Raw genomic sequence first — 16,447 nt, 5'->3', positions numbered from 1 at the left:
ATCCTTTTAAAAGGCTTCTGATAAAGGATGCAGCAGACACTGACCTAGACATAGAATGAGATAAGAACAGGATTCTAGAGAAAGAAAGTTAGACATAGACAAACTTAAATGATATGTCTGATTCTCTTCTCTTTATTTCTTAGTAAACTATATTTCTTTGACCGTGTGCCAGTTGAATTCAGGATTAGTTGACTTACCAGCATCAAGGTCAGAGTCAAGAGAACCATTCATATTTCCTCAAGATGTGCTAGTGCAGTGATAGCGAACCTTTTAGAACCTTTTAGGGACCCTGTGCTGGGCCCCACCCCAGCCCTCACTGTGTGCCATGCTGTGCCCCCCTGCATTGCTGGGCTCCCTGGACCCCTTCCCCAGCTACCTCCTGTGGCCACAGGGACCCGCCCCTGACCCAGCTTTCTGGGGGGGGAGGGAGGCAAAGTGAAGGGGCTGCTGCTGAAGAAGCCTGGGTGGGAGACAGCTCAGAGTGAGTGCCCCACTCTGCAATCAGGGAGGCAGGGCCTGGCTATCTTTTGCAGCCCCAGGGACTTGCCCCTGTAGCCAGCCTCCCTAGGGGTGAGTGAAACCTGGGGATTGGGGGGAGGGGGAGCTGCCACCCAGCTTGGATCTACCAGGAAGGTGGGAGGTGGAGAAGCCCTGGGGTGGAGCAGTTGAGAGACTGAGCCCCCTTCCCCAGGTTCAGGGGGTGGGGCAGGATCCCAGCCAACTGAAGCCTGAGGGGAAGCCGCCTCCTGCATCCAGGGGGACCTGCCCCTGCATCCAGACTCCCCTGGGCTGTGACCCACATGGAGGTGGGAGCAGGGGGTGGAGGAAGTGTGGTTTGCCTTTGAGGGGTTGGGGTCACCCCCTAGACTGGAGGCTAGCCAGGAAGAAGGGAAGAAAGTAGAAATCTTTTAGGGGGTGCAGCAAGGGCTGAGTCGAGACCTGAGTAAGTACGGAAAGGCGAGGAGGCATGGTGGAGAGGGCAAGGGAGCAACTGCCTGGAGGGGCATGGGTGCGCCCACAGAGACATCTTTGGCACATGTTGCCATTGGTTTGCCATTGCATGCAGCTCTAGTGTAATCTGGTGGCAGAATAAGAAAAGTAAATTCACATTTATATAAAGCTTTAAGGTTTATGAAGTTCTTTCTTATAACATTCCCATGAAGAATCTATAAAGTGATGTAAAAATGTTAGTTTTTATTATTAGGGAACATAAAAATTACCTCCATCTTACAGATGAGGAAACAGATCCAGATATAGAGAATGATTTATGTATAATCCCGTCTCTTAAATATCAGAACCAGTTCTTGGGCCCAGCTGTCCTCATTCCAAATCTAAAACTCTTTCCACCATCCCTTGTTAACCCCCAGAAAGAAGAAATCCCCTCAGGGCAGGGGAAGAAAAGAGGTTTTATTTGTGGAAATTATTCCTGGCTTGCCACAGGGAATTTTACATGTTTATACTGATAAGAACCTAGGGACATTTAACTTTAAACTAGTGAAAAAATGTGCTCTGTTATACCAGACATCACCTAGGTAAAAAGTGGCAAAGCACTAATAGGTGTACATTGCACAGCATGAGAAATCATTGATTGAAATTGTTAGTCTAAAATGAGTCTAGTAGTACTTAAAATTGATTTTTCTGCTTAAGTTGTGCTGAGGTGTGGTTAACTTTCCTGGTTACACACCTTTTAGATGACTCACTGACCTTGCTTTTCTAGTGAAACATGCAGAAAGAGTCACTTGTAAGCATGAGTCTGCTTGATTCATATACCACTGATCCCATCTGTTGAAATCCAGTAACCTTGTAACTTTTTGCTGCATGAATAATCCTTTAAATGTATGTGAACTGTTACAAAAGTTACTTGATTTTTAGTCTGGAAAAGTTCCCTTATTATCCATTTGAGAAAAAAATATAAAGCATCTCAGTGTAGGCAAACGGAAGAATTAAATAATTTCATTGAATTTTAAAATATAAATATAATCCAGGAATGTACTGGACCCCATAAGTGATAAGGTTCAAAACTATTTCCCTTAACTTGCTTAACAGGATTGGAGGAATGTAGCCCCTTTTAAGTAGATGATCTGGTAGGCAGCTTTTATTTATTTTTTTTTTCATGGTAGGGTGGTTTTATTGGAGTTACCTAGTCCCAGATCTGAGAGTTAGCATTTCTTGAATCCTGATTTAAATCACATCAGACTGTGTCTGAGGAAGTACTCAGAGAATATTCCTATGACATATCTGAGCAATTGAAATCCATTTGTAGGATGGAGAAAAAATTCTTATCATTACATTGGTGAGATATAGCTTCATTGAACTTTTTTCTTTTAGGCTTATTTTGGCCAATAAATCAATCTCCTATATAGAGCCATTACCAAGAATGAAAACAATTCAGTTCACTGAGATTTATATTTGACTGGAAAATCTGCTTTTGAGGACAGGTCTTACCTGTTGAAGAACTTTGGAAACATTATTTTAAATCCTAGGACAACAGGAAGGTGAAACATCAGAATCTGAGAGTGATTACGAACAAATAGTGGAAAATCTCAATATTTTCCTGCTTCAGCAAAATCAAGTATCTTTGTGTTGGATGGAACTGTGTCTAGGTTTTAGGAGCAAAGCTAGAACCTCAACTCTTCTCCCCATTTCTAACATTAAGGAAAGGCATCCATTAGAATCTGTGAGGAAAATGACAGTGCCTCTATGGGTCCCAGTTCTATTCCCTCCCCTACTCAGAAAATAGTACACATATATAAAAACCTTAGAACAAACAACTCAAATCTTTATGAAGTTGGTTGGGTAGATTTCAGATATAGTTATTAAAAATTATTCTTATACATCAATGCATTTTTTTCCACTTTCTAAAACTCTTACCTTTGGACTTATTATGAATTCTAAGTCAGAACAGCAAGGGGTAGAGAATCAGGGTTAAGTGACTTGCTCAGGATCACACAGCTAGGAAGTATCTGAGGCCACATTTGAACCCAGGCCATCTGGACTCCAGACCTGATGCTCTACCCACTGTACTACCTAGCTGCCCCTCACAAGAGTGTTTCTTTTCTAAAGACAATTTTGAAGCCTCAATATGGCATCGAGATGGGCCTGCTAAGACTAAGGAGTAAAAACTTTAACTGAGAACCTACAATATATTGTCATCCAAGTATTAACCTGGAGAAGCCCATCAGCAACTGAATACAACAATCTACTAAGGCCTTGTGATGTGCATCAATGGAGGTAGTACTAAACAGGTGCTTTGAGATATGTTGAACTATGCAGTGGGTTATACTTAAGACATAGTTTTTAGTAAGTCTGAATTCTTAGAATGAGAGAATAAATTAGAAAGGTTAATTCTTTTAAAAATCAATCTCTTAAGGTATATATCCCTTATCAAGTTGAGTGTGTAGAAAGAAAGTAAGGTTTATTTGCTTATATGCTGATTTTTTTTTTCTAGCTTTTGTGTTCTGCTTAACAGGATATTGCATTTTTTAATGGATTTAATGTTTTGTGACTTGTGTAACCTGTCTGTTATCTCTAATTTTTTCTTTTTTTTGACTATTATATATAGGGCTGCCTCATATTGAGTGATGAACTGAACCATGCATCTCTAGTTCTTGGAGCAAGGTTGTCTGGAGCAACCATTAGAATCTTCAAACACAACAGTGAGTGGTTTCAATGTTTTCCTTCTAGTCTTAGCTGTTTAGTTCTTGATGAATGGTTAAAATGAGCTGAGAAGCCCATTGCTCACACCAAGCATTAAAATGGTATTGGAAAAATATAGCAGAAATTGAGAATTTAAAGATGGCTATTCTTTTAGCAATTATTACCTTTTTAGTTGGATTACAGTGAAATGTTGAAGGAAGGCCTCTCCTTTTAAAGTAACTATTCCCTTGGGTTTTTTCCTCCCCTTTTTTGTCCATCCTAGGGCAAAAATTTCAAAATTTCTACATATATGAATAAATATTTCTACATATATAAATATATATATTGAAAATATTTTTCCCTTTGAAATATAAAATAAAATTTCTAAATTTTTCTTCTTCCTTTCTGAATATAAATGAAAAACTAGAAGATTAGCACATTTTCATATGATTCCCTTTAATTTTTCGTACTTTTGTGGCTGTAAGAGAGACTTTGACTTTAGCTCCAGAAAACATACTTTTGAATCTTTTTTAATATCTAGATTAGTTGTCGTTTGACTAGTTTGGAAATGTATAACCTGAGATTTAAACATAACTATTCTACTGCTTTATTCTTTTCTTAAAACAACAACAACAAAAAACCTCTGACTTCCTTTCTTAGAATCAATACGAAGTATCAGATCCAAGGCAGAAGAGTGTTAAGGGGTAGGCATTTGGGGTTAAGTGACTTGCTGAGGGACACATAGCTAGGAAGTATCTGATGTCAGATTTGAAGCCAGGTCTTCTTATCTCTAGACCTGGCTCTTAATCTACTGAGTTACTTAAGCTTTATTATTTTCTAATGCCATGTTTCTAATATCATCTACCACCTTTCCCTCTATCATCTGTTATGAAAAGAGCAAAGAAATATTCCCCTCCTGTACTTCTGTATTTTTAAAAAAGCTTTATAGGACACGGATGTGTACTTTTAAACCATACCACCCCTGGTTTTGTGCTGATCAGATTTTTTTTCCTTAGTTTATTTTGATTTGTATCAGACTGAACAGAGGTATGATTTATTTTGCATTTAGAATTTTTAAACTAAATAAATCTAACATGAAAATTTTATTCTGCAGGAAAACTATAGTCACAGAAATGGGAGTTAAATTATTTCCCAGGCTAGTGAATCTCTCCAAAGGGCAAAGGGAAACACAAGAGCTCAAGATATTAAAAGCCCTTTGGATATAATTTATACATAAATTAGCCCAATTTAAATTTCTGGCTCAAATGTAGTGTTGAGGGTGCTTTGTATTTCCCGAACTAAAATAATTCTTTTCTCCACATAAAAATTATTCCTTTAGTAATTTTTAAAGAATCATCTCAAAGCTCTATGGCTAGTTATTTTGTTGGTTAGAGTAACAGGGTCAAAACCATGGGTTCAGTCCTACATGGGAATGTTAGGCTACCCATTTTATAGGCCCATGCTGGTATTCAGGAGAGAGGGTGAGTGGAATGGATGATGTAATCCATCACCATTATTGAGAAAAGTAGATTATACTTAAGGTAGGCTAAGTATAAAATAAACTTTAAATAAGAAATGAAAGTGGCACATTTTAACGAAGCATATGAAAGATGTTGTTGCTGCCCTTTAAAAATTTACAAGTCTTGAACGCATGGGTCAGGGTGGACATGATTGAGGGTGTGGACTTGAAACTACCACACCAATGCAACTACCAACAATTTGGAAATTGGTCTTGATCAAGGACACATGACAAAACTAGTGGAAATGTGCATCGGCCATGGGTGGGGGGAGTGCGGGGGGGGGTGAAGGGGAAAGGAGGAGCATGAATCATGTAACCATGTTAAAAATGTATATTAATAAATGTTAAAAAAAATTTACAAGTCTCAGGCTTATCTGAATAACCAGAAAAAAAGTGAAATATGAAGACTTCCTCAAGGTTGAAAACCACTGACATTTTCTTCCATTATTAGACAGAGAACATACAGACTCTTCCATTGAAACATTGTACGTGATCCATATTTGAAGAATGCAAACTCTAATGCTTTTGAGGCTCTTAATTAAACAAGAAGCTACACTTAATTGTTTAATTTATTGTTAAATATTTAATACAAATGCTTTGTAGAGCTTACTATATTCATAATTGGAGATCATCTTTTCTGACTTGCCTGGTGCCTCATCTGTGACTTAATCTCATGTTTTATTTTTTTCTTCCAAATTAATAAATCCACATAGTTGTTCATACCAGATGTTTGTCCCAATTGACTATTAGGATGACTGAAAATCTGGGGTCAGTGATAGTACCTTCTAGCAAAATCAGAGCAGAATGATGAATAATGGTAGTCTAGCAGAACATACTTAAATGCAACACAAAGAAGAACTTCTAGTGATTAGAGCTATGCAAAATTGGAATAGACTTTTTGGGAAGGAGCAGATGATGCAACAAAGTCTAAATTGTATTCACTGTTAGGGATATTGTACATATATCAACCTAAGTGGCCTCTGGGATCCCATGGTTCTGGTATCTTTTTAGTTGCATACAAGGAAGACACTACCAACATTATTAGCACGTGTGTTTTATTGTTGTGTGGTATATGTATTTGTTATTTTTTAATCACCTCCAATAGGAATAGTGTTATCTACTTTGATCCATTCCTTTATCCTTTGGACCAATCTTTCTTGTGCATCCATTTGTGGGATGGCTGTCATTTACAGATGTTGTCTGTGAGCATGGAATAGGGCAAGACTAATTGATTTTTTAAAAAATTAAGTTAAACTAAAAGAATTTTTTGCCTAGTTTAATCAGTTTCTGCTATTGAGAAGCTTACAGTCTCATACCTAGGCCTGAGTTAACTCTAACTAAGATTAGAATCATATTAATTAGACCATTTTAACTTAAGCATTATCTCAATAAATTTTGATAAATGACATTCCAAATGAAAGCCCTTAATTCACGCTGGCCATCTTTTCTTTTCTCCTACATTGTAATAATATTCCATTTCATTCACTGTTTGTGGCACCTTTCTTGAATTGAAAAAATATATATATACATATATATATATACACATATACACACATTCTTGCAATGAATGAAGGACAAGAAAATTTGGCATGGCATGTTACAATTCTTTGCTATTTGCTCTAGATATGCAAAGTCTTGAGAAGCTATTAAAAGATGCCATCGTGTATGGACAGCCTCGGACACGGAGGCCTTGGAAGAAAATCCTCATCCTTGTGGAGGGAATATACAGGTAATCCTGCAGCCCTTTGTCTTGGTAATGTTATTCTACAAAACCATAGATTAATAATAATAGCATTAATATTGATAATCTTATATAATGCTATTAGGTTTGTAAAGTGCTTTACTTAATTTTATTTAAATGGTTTCTCAACCCTGTGAGGTAGGTACTCTAGGTAAAAAATGTTAAAGCTGACTTTAAATATGCTCTCATTTTATAATCAGGGAAACTGAAGTTCAGATTATGGAAGCTATTTGTCTAAAGTTATATTGAAATTTAGTGGCACTACTAGGAGCATAACTCTTCTCTCCTCATTCTGACTTCACTGCTGTTCTTGTCATGCCTCACTCCCTTCTGTTTAGAGCTAGTTTTACTTTTGCACTGTGTATTTTCTGATTTCAATTATGTACGTTGAATTGCCTGTCAGCTTATTTCTTTTAAAAATATCTTGTTTCAAACATAAATTTCCTGTGATCATACTCTTCTCCTTCCTGCACACAATTTCTTTGCTATTTTTCATTATTTCCATCAGAAATTTTTTTTAGTTTTGAAATCTCTTGTTGATTCCTAGATATAGGCTTGAGGAAAATCTGTTCTGACCTTTTTCCTTCCAAGGTAGATTAACTTTTCTGTTGTTGACTGCTTATGAAAGGTATAATTGCTTTTCCTAGAAGTCTACAGAAACATGGTATCCAAGTTGTTCAGCAATCAATGATACATTGTAATATGACATCTAAATCTATGCTTAATGTCATTATGTCATGAACTGTGCTTGGAAGCTATGATTGAACTCCTGCCTTTGAAAGGATTGGATTGTGAGAGAGATAACATTTTAATTTAAATAGATGTTGAGGCTTCTTAGACACTTAAAAAAACCATGATAGCTGCAAAAAGAGTTACCATTCAGTCATGGGACCAAGACAAGTTTCAGTGCTTTTGCTGCTGCATATACAACAATCAGAATTTGTTCAAACACCAGTAAAGTTAGCAAACAGGAGCCAAAATACTAGCTTTCAGTTATATCTAAGTCTGTGTATCCTGTCATCCTGTTTTGCCAGCATGGAAGGGTCAATTGTTCGCCTCCCTGAAGTGATTGCCCTTAAGAAGAAATACAAATCTTACCTGTATCTAGATGAAGCCCACAGCATTGGGGCCCTGGGCCCCACAGGTCGGGGTGTAGTAGAATACTTTGGTCTGAATCCTGAGGACGTGGATGTTATGATGGGGACATTCACAAAGAGCTTTGGAGCTGCTGGAGGATACATTGGAGGCAGGAAGGTAAATGTGGGTTAAGAAATGGGGAGTATGCATGAAGCTAAAGACAACCTCTTTTGAGTAGTTGAGTGACATGTTGGTAGGCTCTTGAGTAGCAATGCTGTGGGAATAAATTTGTTTCCTACTTGGATTTTGCAGTACCAATGAGCCTCACACTTTGGTTGTATGGTGAGTAACTCTAATGTATCTTTGCTGAACTAAAGGCGCCTTCTGTTCTTTGTTTTTCATTCTTATAGCTTCTTTCCGAACTAAATGCTGATCTGAGATACAGAGTGCCCTGTTGTTTGAGAGAACACACAGTGGTGCTTCCTGTTTACAATGGACTTCTATTTGGTTTGAGTTGTGCTAGTGATCCTGGATGCCTAGAATTTTAGAGCGAACAACTGGGAATGAAGTTATTTTGTTAGCTTTAGGTTCCAGATGAATTGAGTTTCTCAGCTGGATGTTAAGTTTTAACAGCAGGAATTTGGAAGAATCCAGTATTTTTCTGGTATTGCCAGAATCAGTCTTTAAGTGACAACCTGCTAATGGTATCTCATAATAAGAATACAAGATCTGGGTTAGGGTTTTTGGTTTTGTTTTTAATTTTGCTGAAGTATGCTCAGGAAGAAGGTCATCTTTGGGAAACTGACCACTGTTTGAAAAGTTTTGCTTGCTGACCAGAAAACTACAAAAGTGATGACCTGAAGAACAAGCATATGCTTCAGTATTACTTCCCATAATGGAAGATAGTGTGAAATTGGATTGTTATGCAGTTGAACTTTATTTTTTTTTCCATTTTTTTAAAACCCTTAACTTCTTCGTATTGGCTCCTAGGTGGAAGAGTGGTGAGGGTGGGCAATGGGGGTCAAGTGACTTGCCCAGGGTCACACAGTTTGGGAAGTGTCTGAGGCAGGATTTGAACCTAGGACCTCCCGTCTCTAGGCCTGACTCTCAATCCACTGAGCTACCCAGCTGCCCCTGCAGTTGAACTTTAGAATAAACACATGTACTTTATTTTATTTATTTGGTTCTATTTTCATATGCATATGTGTTTCTATGTGTGTGTGTATATATATATTTGTATAAATATGTACAAATATGTACACATCCTTTTCCTAGGATACACATTTTCTTTTGGAATACAACTGGCTAAGGAACATGGAAAAAAGTTGCAAAACTCTTATAGTTGATAGACTTAATTTTATTCAATGGATTTAATTGAATCGATCCAGAGTATATTTAGTTAGTGTACTTTTATTATTGTCCCTGCATTTCATTTACCTTTGGGTCTTCAATACCATGCTAGATATTTGCTTAGGTCAATAAAATACTAAGTTTGAGATATTAAAGATATATAATGGCAACCTTTTTGACCGTGAGAGCCATAAACACCACATTTTTTAAAATGTAATTTCATGAGTGCTCACAGTGCGCACTCCTGTAACAGCACCTGAAAAAAATTGACTTTATGGCTCCTGTAGAAAGAGCCATACGTTGCTGACTCCTGCTTTAGGGGTATTAAAGGATTGGTTTGTGGAGCTCCAGCTAAAATATAAGTAGTGGCTTCATTATAATAGAAAAAATCAAATGGTGTACAGAAAGAGTGATCACAAACAACTGGGAAAGCCAACCTAGTATCTTTAAAAAATGGGATGGTATACCCTGCTCAGCTTAGAATTTGGGGGACATATCTTTCTGTATTAGGACACGTAATAAAATTCAACAAACAGCTAACCTGCAGAATTAAATATAAAAAATGTTTATCAAGCACCTGCTATGCATGGTACTAAAGATGGGATAAAAACAATACAAAAATGAAACTGGTTCTACCCTTGGGAACTTTATAATCTTCTGAATGTAAAAATATTGATGCCATGTACTTTTCCAATATTTTCCTGATTTTGGGGTCAAATCTTCTCAAACTATAATTATATTCAGCCTAAGTTGTTGGTTTAAGACAGTGATTCCCAAAGTGGGCACCACCGCTCCCTGGTGTATGCTACAGTGATCTAGAGGGGTGGTAATGGCCACAGGTGCATTTATCTTTCCTATTAATTGCTATTAACATTAAAAAAATTAATTTCCAGGGGGCTAAGTAATATTTTTTCTGGAAAGGGTGCAGTAGACCAAAAAAGTTTGGGAACCACTGGTTTAAGAGATCAGAATTGGTGACAATGAAGCAAAAAGCTAGGTACCAGTAAGAGAATTGTTTCATTGCTAAAGCTTTTAAAGCCTAGAGATGCCTCTAATTGTGCATTTTTATGGACTTCCTCAGGAACTGGTAGATTATCTCCGGACACATTCTCATAGTGCTGTATATGCCACGTCATTGTCACCACCTGTTGTGGAACAAATCATCACATCTATGAAATGTATTATGGGTGAAGATGGCACAAACCTTGGTAAGTGTTCATTTTCTTAAATAATGTAATCCTTAGATTGGCCATCTACACTTTGGCCTTCTTCCTAAACATGCTTTTTTGGGCAGTCTCTCTCACAGAACTCATTCTTGTAATGCCTCAAGCGCACCCAATACAGGATCAGCACATTCAAGGATCTTACTTTGAGAGCTAAGTAATCTAGCAGATAAGCCCTTCAGGTAACAGTCAGGCTTATTCAATTCCCACATTAATTTTAACACCATAATTTTAAAAGTTGTATATTCTTCCCATCTTCACTGACTACAGTTATGTGTTTGGTATTAAAATTATATGTAACAACTGCTTCTTTGATTCAGTGTCTTTAGCTTTCTTATTCTCTCTCTCTCTCTCTCTCTATATATATATATATATATATACACACACATACATATATACATACATACATACATACATACATACATACATATAAAACAATAAATCAGCCTTTGGCTCCAATTATTTTTAGTTCTAATTCGTTTTTTTAATATCTTAAACTAAATGTTGAAAGATAATTGTTTATGCTGTTTGGTATCATTTTGATAATCACTAGAGGGCAGTGTTGACTGTACAGTGCTTAAAGTTTTGGTCAAAAGTGTAAGATAATCCTGTAGAATGTTGTTAACTTCATATAGAAAATATGACTTGTATTGATTTATCTACTTTCCTTTTTAAGTACTTTTTAAACAATTTGGACTCCAGTAAAAACTGTCAGACATATACTTGTCTTTTGAAGTTCCAAACAGGCAAACTTAGGCTAAATTTCAGGAAAAACTTCCTAACAATCAAAACCATCCAAAAGTGGAATGGACTGCCTTCAGAGAGTTGAGTTCTCTCACATTGGGAGTTCTTCCATCATAGGCCAAATGACCATTTGTCAGGTATGTTATAGGAGAGATTCTTTTAGGGTAGAAATTAGACTGAATGCTTCTGAAATCTCCATCTTTCAAATTTTGTGATTCTGAGTGCTTCATGTTGTTTATGTTAGTCATCTACAAGATGGAATTCATTGCGTATCACAGGTTTGAGGAGATGTCATGATCTAGATACCACACACGATTTTAGATAGATTCTTTCAATTACATACTATTTTTGATCCATTTGAGTCTGAAAGTTAGTGGAAATTGGACTTAGAGTCAGAAAGACCTCTAATCTTGTTTTCATTGGGCAATTTATTCACTTAATCTCCAAACCTCAATTTCCTCATCTTTAAGATGGGGACAATATTACCTACAGTCTTTACCTCCTAGTATCAAATGAAAAGTTAGGTGTCAATTGCTTTACAAAATTTAAAGTGCTATTTTTGTATTAATTATTATCATGTCTTATTAACTCATCTCTGCTTCACAGTTGGCACTTTTAATTCATTAAAATAGAATTGTACATTGTTTCAAACTTGTCTAAGAATGGGAAAGTCCTTCATTTTTGTTCAGTTGAAATTGCAGAGTATATTTTTAGTTTTGTCAGTAATTTGTTCAATTTTAAAATTTATTAATTAAAGTTGTAACATTCTGGGGGCAGCTGGGTGGCTCGGTGGATTGAGAGCCAGGCCTAGAGATGAAAGGTCTTGGGTTCAAATTTGACTTCAGACACTTCCTAGCTGTGTGACCCTGGGCAAGTCATTGCCTAGTCCTTACCGCTCTTCTGCCTTGAAACCAATGTACACTAATGATTCTAAGATGGAAGGTAAAGGTTAAAAAAAAAAAAGTTGTAACATTCCTGTGAACAATACAAGTACTATATTAATAGAAATGAAATTGGATACTGTCCAAACTCCTTTCACTTATGTTTTTAATGGCTATATATCATTCCCTTCTTATTTTCATCAGATCTGATCTTTTAGGCATTTCAGACACTTCACATGGAATACTAACACAATGTAGGCTCAAATGAATAAAAAAATATCCCATTTTGCTCTTAGGTAATTGTTTGCTCCCATAGTATAGATCTCTATAACGTATTACTTGGGGTAAATAGCATATCTTATGTTTATTAAGAGTGTTATGCTGGTGAAGGGAACAAGAAATATCATGACTGAACAGTCTTTATGGTAACAGGAATCCAGCAAATAATGACAAACATTTAATCTCAAAGGCATTTTATTCTTGAGAGCAAATATCTTCATATTTTTGTCTTTGTAGAACCAGAGCCTAGCATGGAATCTTATGTATAATTAATGTTTGTTGAGTCAAATTCATCCATACAAATTTATATTAGACTCACATGTATTTGTCATTTCCTTTGTTTTAATTGTTCTCATCTCTGCCTGCTCAATAAAATGAAGGAATATAGGACAAGTAAAGGCTTTGTTTATCTGGTTGTGGCAGATAGATTCACAGACTTTCTCCACAGAGATTTCTATCAACTCAAAGGGAAAAAAAGCAAGTTTTATTAAATATGTTTGATTTTCTTTTTATCTTAGGCATGTGAAGTAATATTTATTTCATGGTTTTGGTTTTAAAAAGCATCTTTATGCCTTCCTAATAAGAAGGAAAAAATGTGACCAGTGTTGTGCTACTTAAGAGGATTTACAAGCAATTGATGGCTTATGCTGATATTGAAGTGGGAGGGGCATTTAGGTTCTAAGGATTAATATCTTGACTTTTATGTTGAAATACTCCAACAGTGTTTGGTGTAAGATTGTTGTAAGGCAGATGAGCCCACAATGCAGTCAGAAAGCAATACAGTAATGTCTGAGCTGGCAGAAAAGAATGATCCAACATAGCAGTCTTAATATTTGATATTGTCTCATTGTCCTTAAAGAGCAGCTGATGAATTTCCTTTTGAATTGATAACTTCTTAAAACCAGTATCCCACATATCTGCAGCAGGGTGCAGATACTTAAAATATGACTTGTTTAGTTTTGGCCTGCATGCAGTTTCTTCTTTTTAGGCTGAAAGGATAAAAGGTTTGTTTCTCTTTTAAAGTATTTATCTCTCTATCTATGTATGTTTCACTGTTAGATTTCTCCTTGACACTACTAATATTTTTTCACTGACTTATAGACTTCTTGGATCCATAAATTCAAACACTTTATACTTTTACTCAGATCTTTCAAAGCTTATTTGAATATTATTGAGATTGCTTATTGTCTTGGTAGTATTTTTAGTTTAATTTAAAATGTAACCATTATTTGAAATATCAAAAATTATATTGTCAAATATAACTTTTTAATAAAATTTGAATTTTGTAATTTACAAACAAAATTTACAAAAATTTGAAAATTTTCATTACTTTCTGATAAGGAATATCAATATGTCACTGCTTAACAGAAAGGGAATAAATATTTTTAAAAGGTTGCTTTAGATCAGTGATTCCCAAAGTGGGCACTACCACCCCCTGGTGGATGCTGCAGTGATCCAGGGCGGGGCTGTGATGGCCACAGGTGCATTTATTTTTCCTATTAATTGCTATTAAAATTTTTAAAAAATTAATTTCCAGGGGGCTAAGTGATATTTTTTCTGGAAAGGGGGCAGTAGTCCAAAAAAGTTTGGGAACCACTGCTTTAGATTTATATAGTGATTTAAAGAGATCTTAGGAACAACATCTAGATCTCCGTTCCTTATTCCATCGTCTTAAACTCCAAATTAATGCTCTGTGCCTCATTTTTTGTTCAGTGTTATTTGAATAATGTTATTTGAAATAAAAAGAAAAATTTAGAAGTGGCCTCTAGGTAACTCAATGGATTGAGACCAAGGCCTAGAGGCAGTAGATCTTGGGTTTAAATCTGACATCAGAAACTTCCTAGCTGTGTGACCCTGGGCAAATCACTTAACCCCCATTGTCTAACCTTTTCAGCTCTTCTGCCTTAAAACCAATGTGGTGGAAAGTATTGGGTGTAAAGAAAATGGCCAAAAAGTCATTTCAAGATATGCCTTTTTGTAGGGTACCCTGTATTATGGTGTTCTCTGTAAGATTATTAAAGCTTGTATAGTCTCCCATGAACTGATTATTTGCAATGATTATTTCTTCCCTTGTGATCATTACAGAATCTCTTCTCTAGCCAAAGAAATAAAAAGATAGTATAATTTTGTGCAATCCACTGATCATTTATAGATGAGATTGGAGGAGTCAGTGAAGGAAATTATTAGGTGATGTTTTATGATTATGTCACATCAATGAGCAAAATATTTCTCTTTCTTTTACTTCTGAATTTGGGTGTTCCCACTCAGCAGTTAAGTTATTGAGCAATAGAATTGTAGAAAAAGTGAATAATTGGAAATAAATTCTGTTGAGAAAATGCAAATTTCCTACTCTATACCTAATATGTTCTTACCAATATTTTGATTGATAAGAAACTTGAACCAAAAGTATACTTGCCAATCTCACCAGTGACTAGTACAGAGAAGAAACTTTATTTTGTAGTTCTACTTATTTGTTCTACTTAATTCAATTCAATGAAAGGATCTACTAAGTGCCACACAGTGTGAAACACTGGGGATACAAGAAGTAGCAAAAGATAGTTCCTGCCTTGAGGGGGACAATCTGACTATATTTATGTTGCCATGTTATCTAGCTTTCAGGTCAGTCAAATTTTGGAATTATTTTATTAACTAAAAATTTGGATTTTAAAAGAATACAATAGTTGTTGAAAGAGAAGAGTATAGGAGCCCATGAAGCTTCTGTTACTGAAAAAGATAACACTATTAGGGCTCTTAACAAAGTTAATTTTTGTTTTTGCTTTTTAAATGTTCCCCATGAGACAAATGGCCAGAAAATACAAATGGGCAGTTTTCAAATTAAGAAATCCAAATTTTCAGAAACCATGAAAAATGAAAAAATATAAAAAATTCTATGGGTCACTACTGATTAGAAAAATGCCAATCAAAGCAACTTTGGGGTACTATCTTACCCATTAGATTGGCAAAGAAGACAAATATTGGAGGGGCTATAGGAAAACAGGCAACAACTAGTACACTTTTGGTGGAGATAAAAAATTGGTGCGGCTATTCTGGAAAAGAATGTGGAATTATACCTCCAAAGTTACAAACCTGGGCATATACTTTTACCCAGCTATTCTGCTACTAGACCTGTATGTCAAAAAAAAAGCAAATAAAAAGGGAGATGACCTACATATAAAAATATTTATATGAACTCTTTTTCAAAGTAGTCAAATTTTAGAACCTAAGAAGTTCTATTCTCTTATTCCAGAACAAGTAATGGACACTTTGTTTAAAATTATGGTATGTGAATATAATGGTCAACATTGAAGAGGTAATCTGACTTTGAAAGACTTTAGAACTCTGATGGGTACAGGGATAAACTACTAGTCCAGAGTAATAAAAACATAAAACAACTATCACCTCCTGACAAAGAAGTAATGAACTTGAAATGCTAAGAGAGCTACGAGTTGAGTTTTACAGCGCCACAAATATGAGAATTTTTTTTTGCTTGTCCATGAATATTTATGATGAGGGTTTTATTTTTTTTTCTTATTCACTTGGGAAAGGGGAAATGAGAAGTATAAATTATACACTTATATAAAAATAAAAGAATTTAATTAAAAAAAACCAGTCAGAGCCAGAAGCAATCCAACATAGTAGCATAGTGTTTGATAAACCCAAGGGGTCTTAATTCCTAGGGTAAAGAATCACTGGGGGTGAGGGGGAGATTGTGTGTCAGGAAAGCTTTAAAGAAGATTGGCAGAAATTCAATACCATAGGCTTCCGGGTTAAGATGGCGGCAGAGTACCGAAACACACAAAACTCCTCAAGGGGACATAAAAACAAGTCCAGACGAACGGAGGAACCCCACAACAGGGCACAGCGTGGAAGGTACGTGGAATCGAGACATTTCCAGGCTAAAAAGGGCTCTCACTCAATCGCGGGCTGAGCAACCGCCCCACCCCCACCCCCTCCACACTCACCTATAGCTCCGAACCCAGCTAAAAAGAAATAGAGC

General features: G+C 36.1%; 1 protein-coding gene across 1 annotated transcript in view; it reads left to right on the top strand.

The window, feature by feature from the left end:
• SPTLC2 (serine palmitoyltransferase long chain base subunit 2) overlaps positions 1 to 16,447 on the top strand; it is a 149,575-nt gene that overhangs the window by 67,903 nt on the left and 65,225 nt on the right. Inside the window, exons 6-9 of the mRNA XM_044664963.1 lie at positions 3,563 to 3,656; positions 6,779 to 6,884; positions 7,931 to 8,150; positions 10,405 to 10,531. Coding sequence (XP_044520898.1) covers positions 3,563 to 3,656; positions 6,779 to 6,884; positions 7,931 to 8,150; positions 10,405 to 10,531 — 547 coding nt within the window. The remainder of the gene's footprint in view (positions 1 to 3,562; positions 3,657 to 6,778; positions 6,885 to 7,930; positions 8,151 to 10,404; positions 10,532 to 16,447) is intronic.

This window comes from Gracilinanus agilis, chromosome 2, assembly GCF_016433145.1.
Source record: "Gracilinanus agilis isolate LMUSP501 chromosome 2, AgileGrace, whole genome shotgun sequence".
NCBI lineage: Eukaryota > Metazoa > Chordata > Mammalia > Didelphimorphia > Didelphidae > Gracilinanus > Gracilinanus agilis.
Note: the sequence above shows the minus strand (reverse complement) of the source record. Positions and strands in the feature narration are given on the sequence as shown.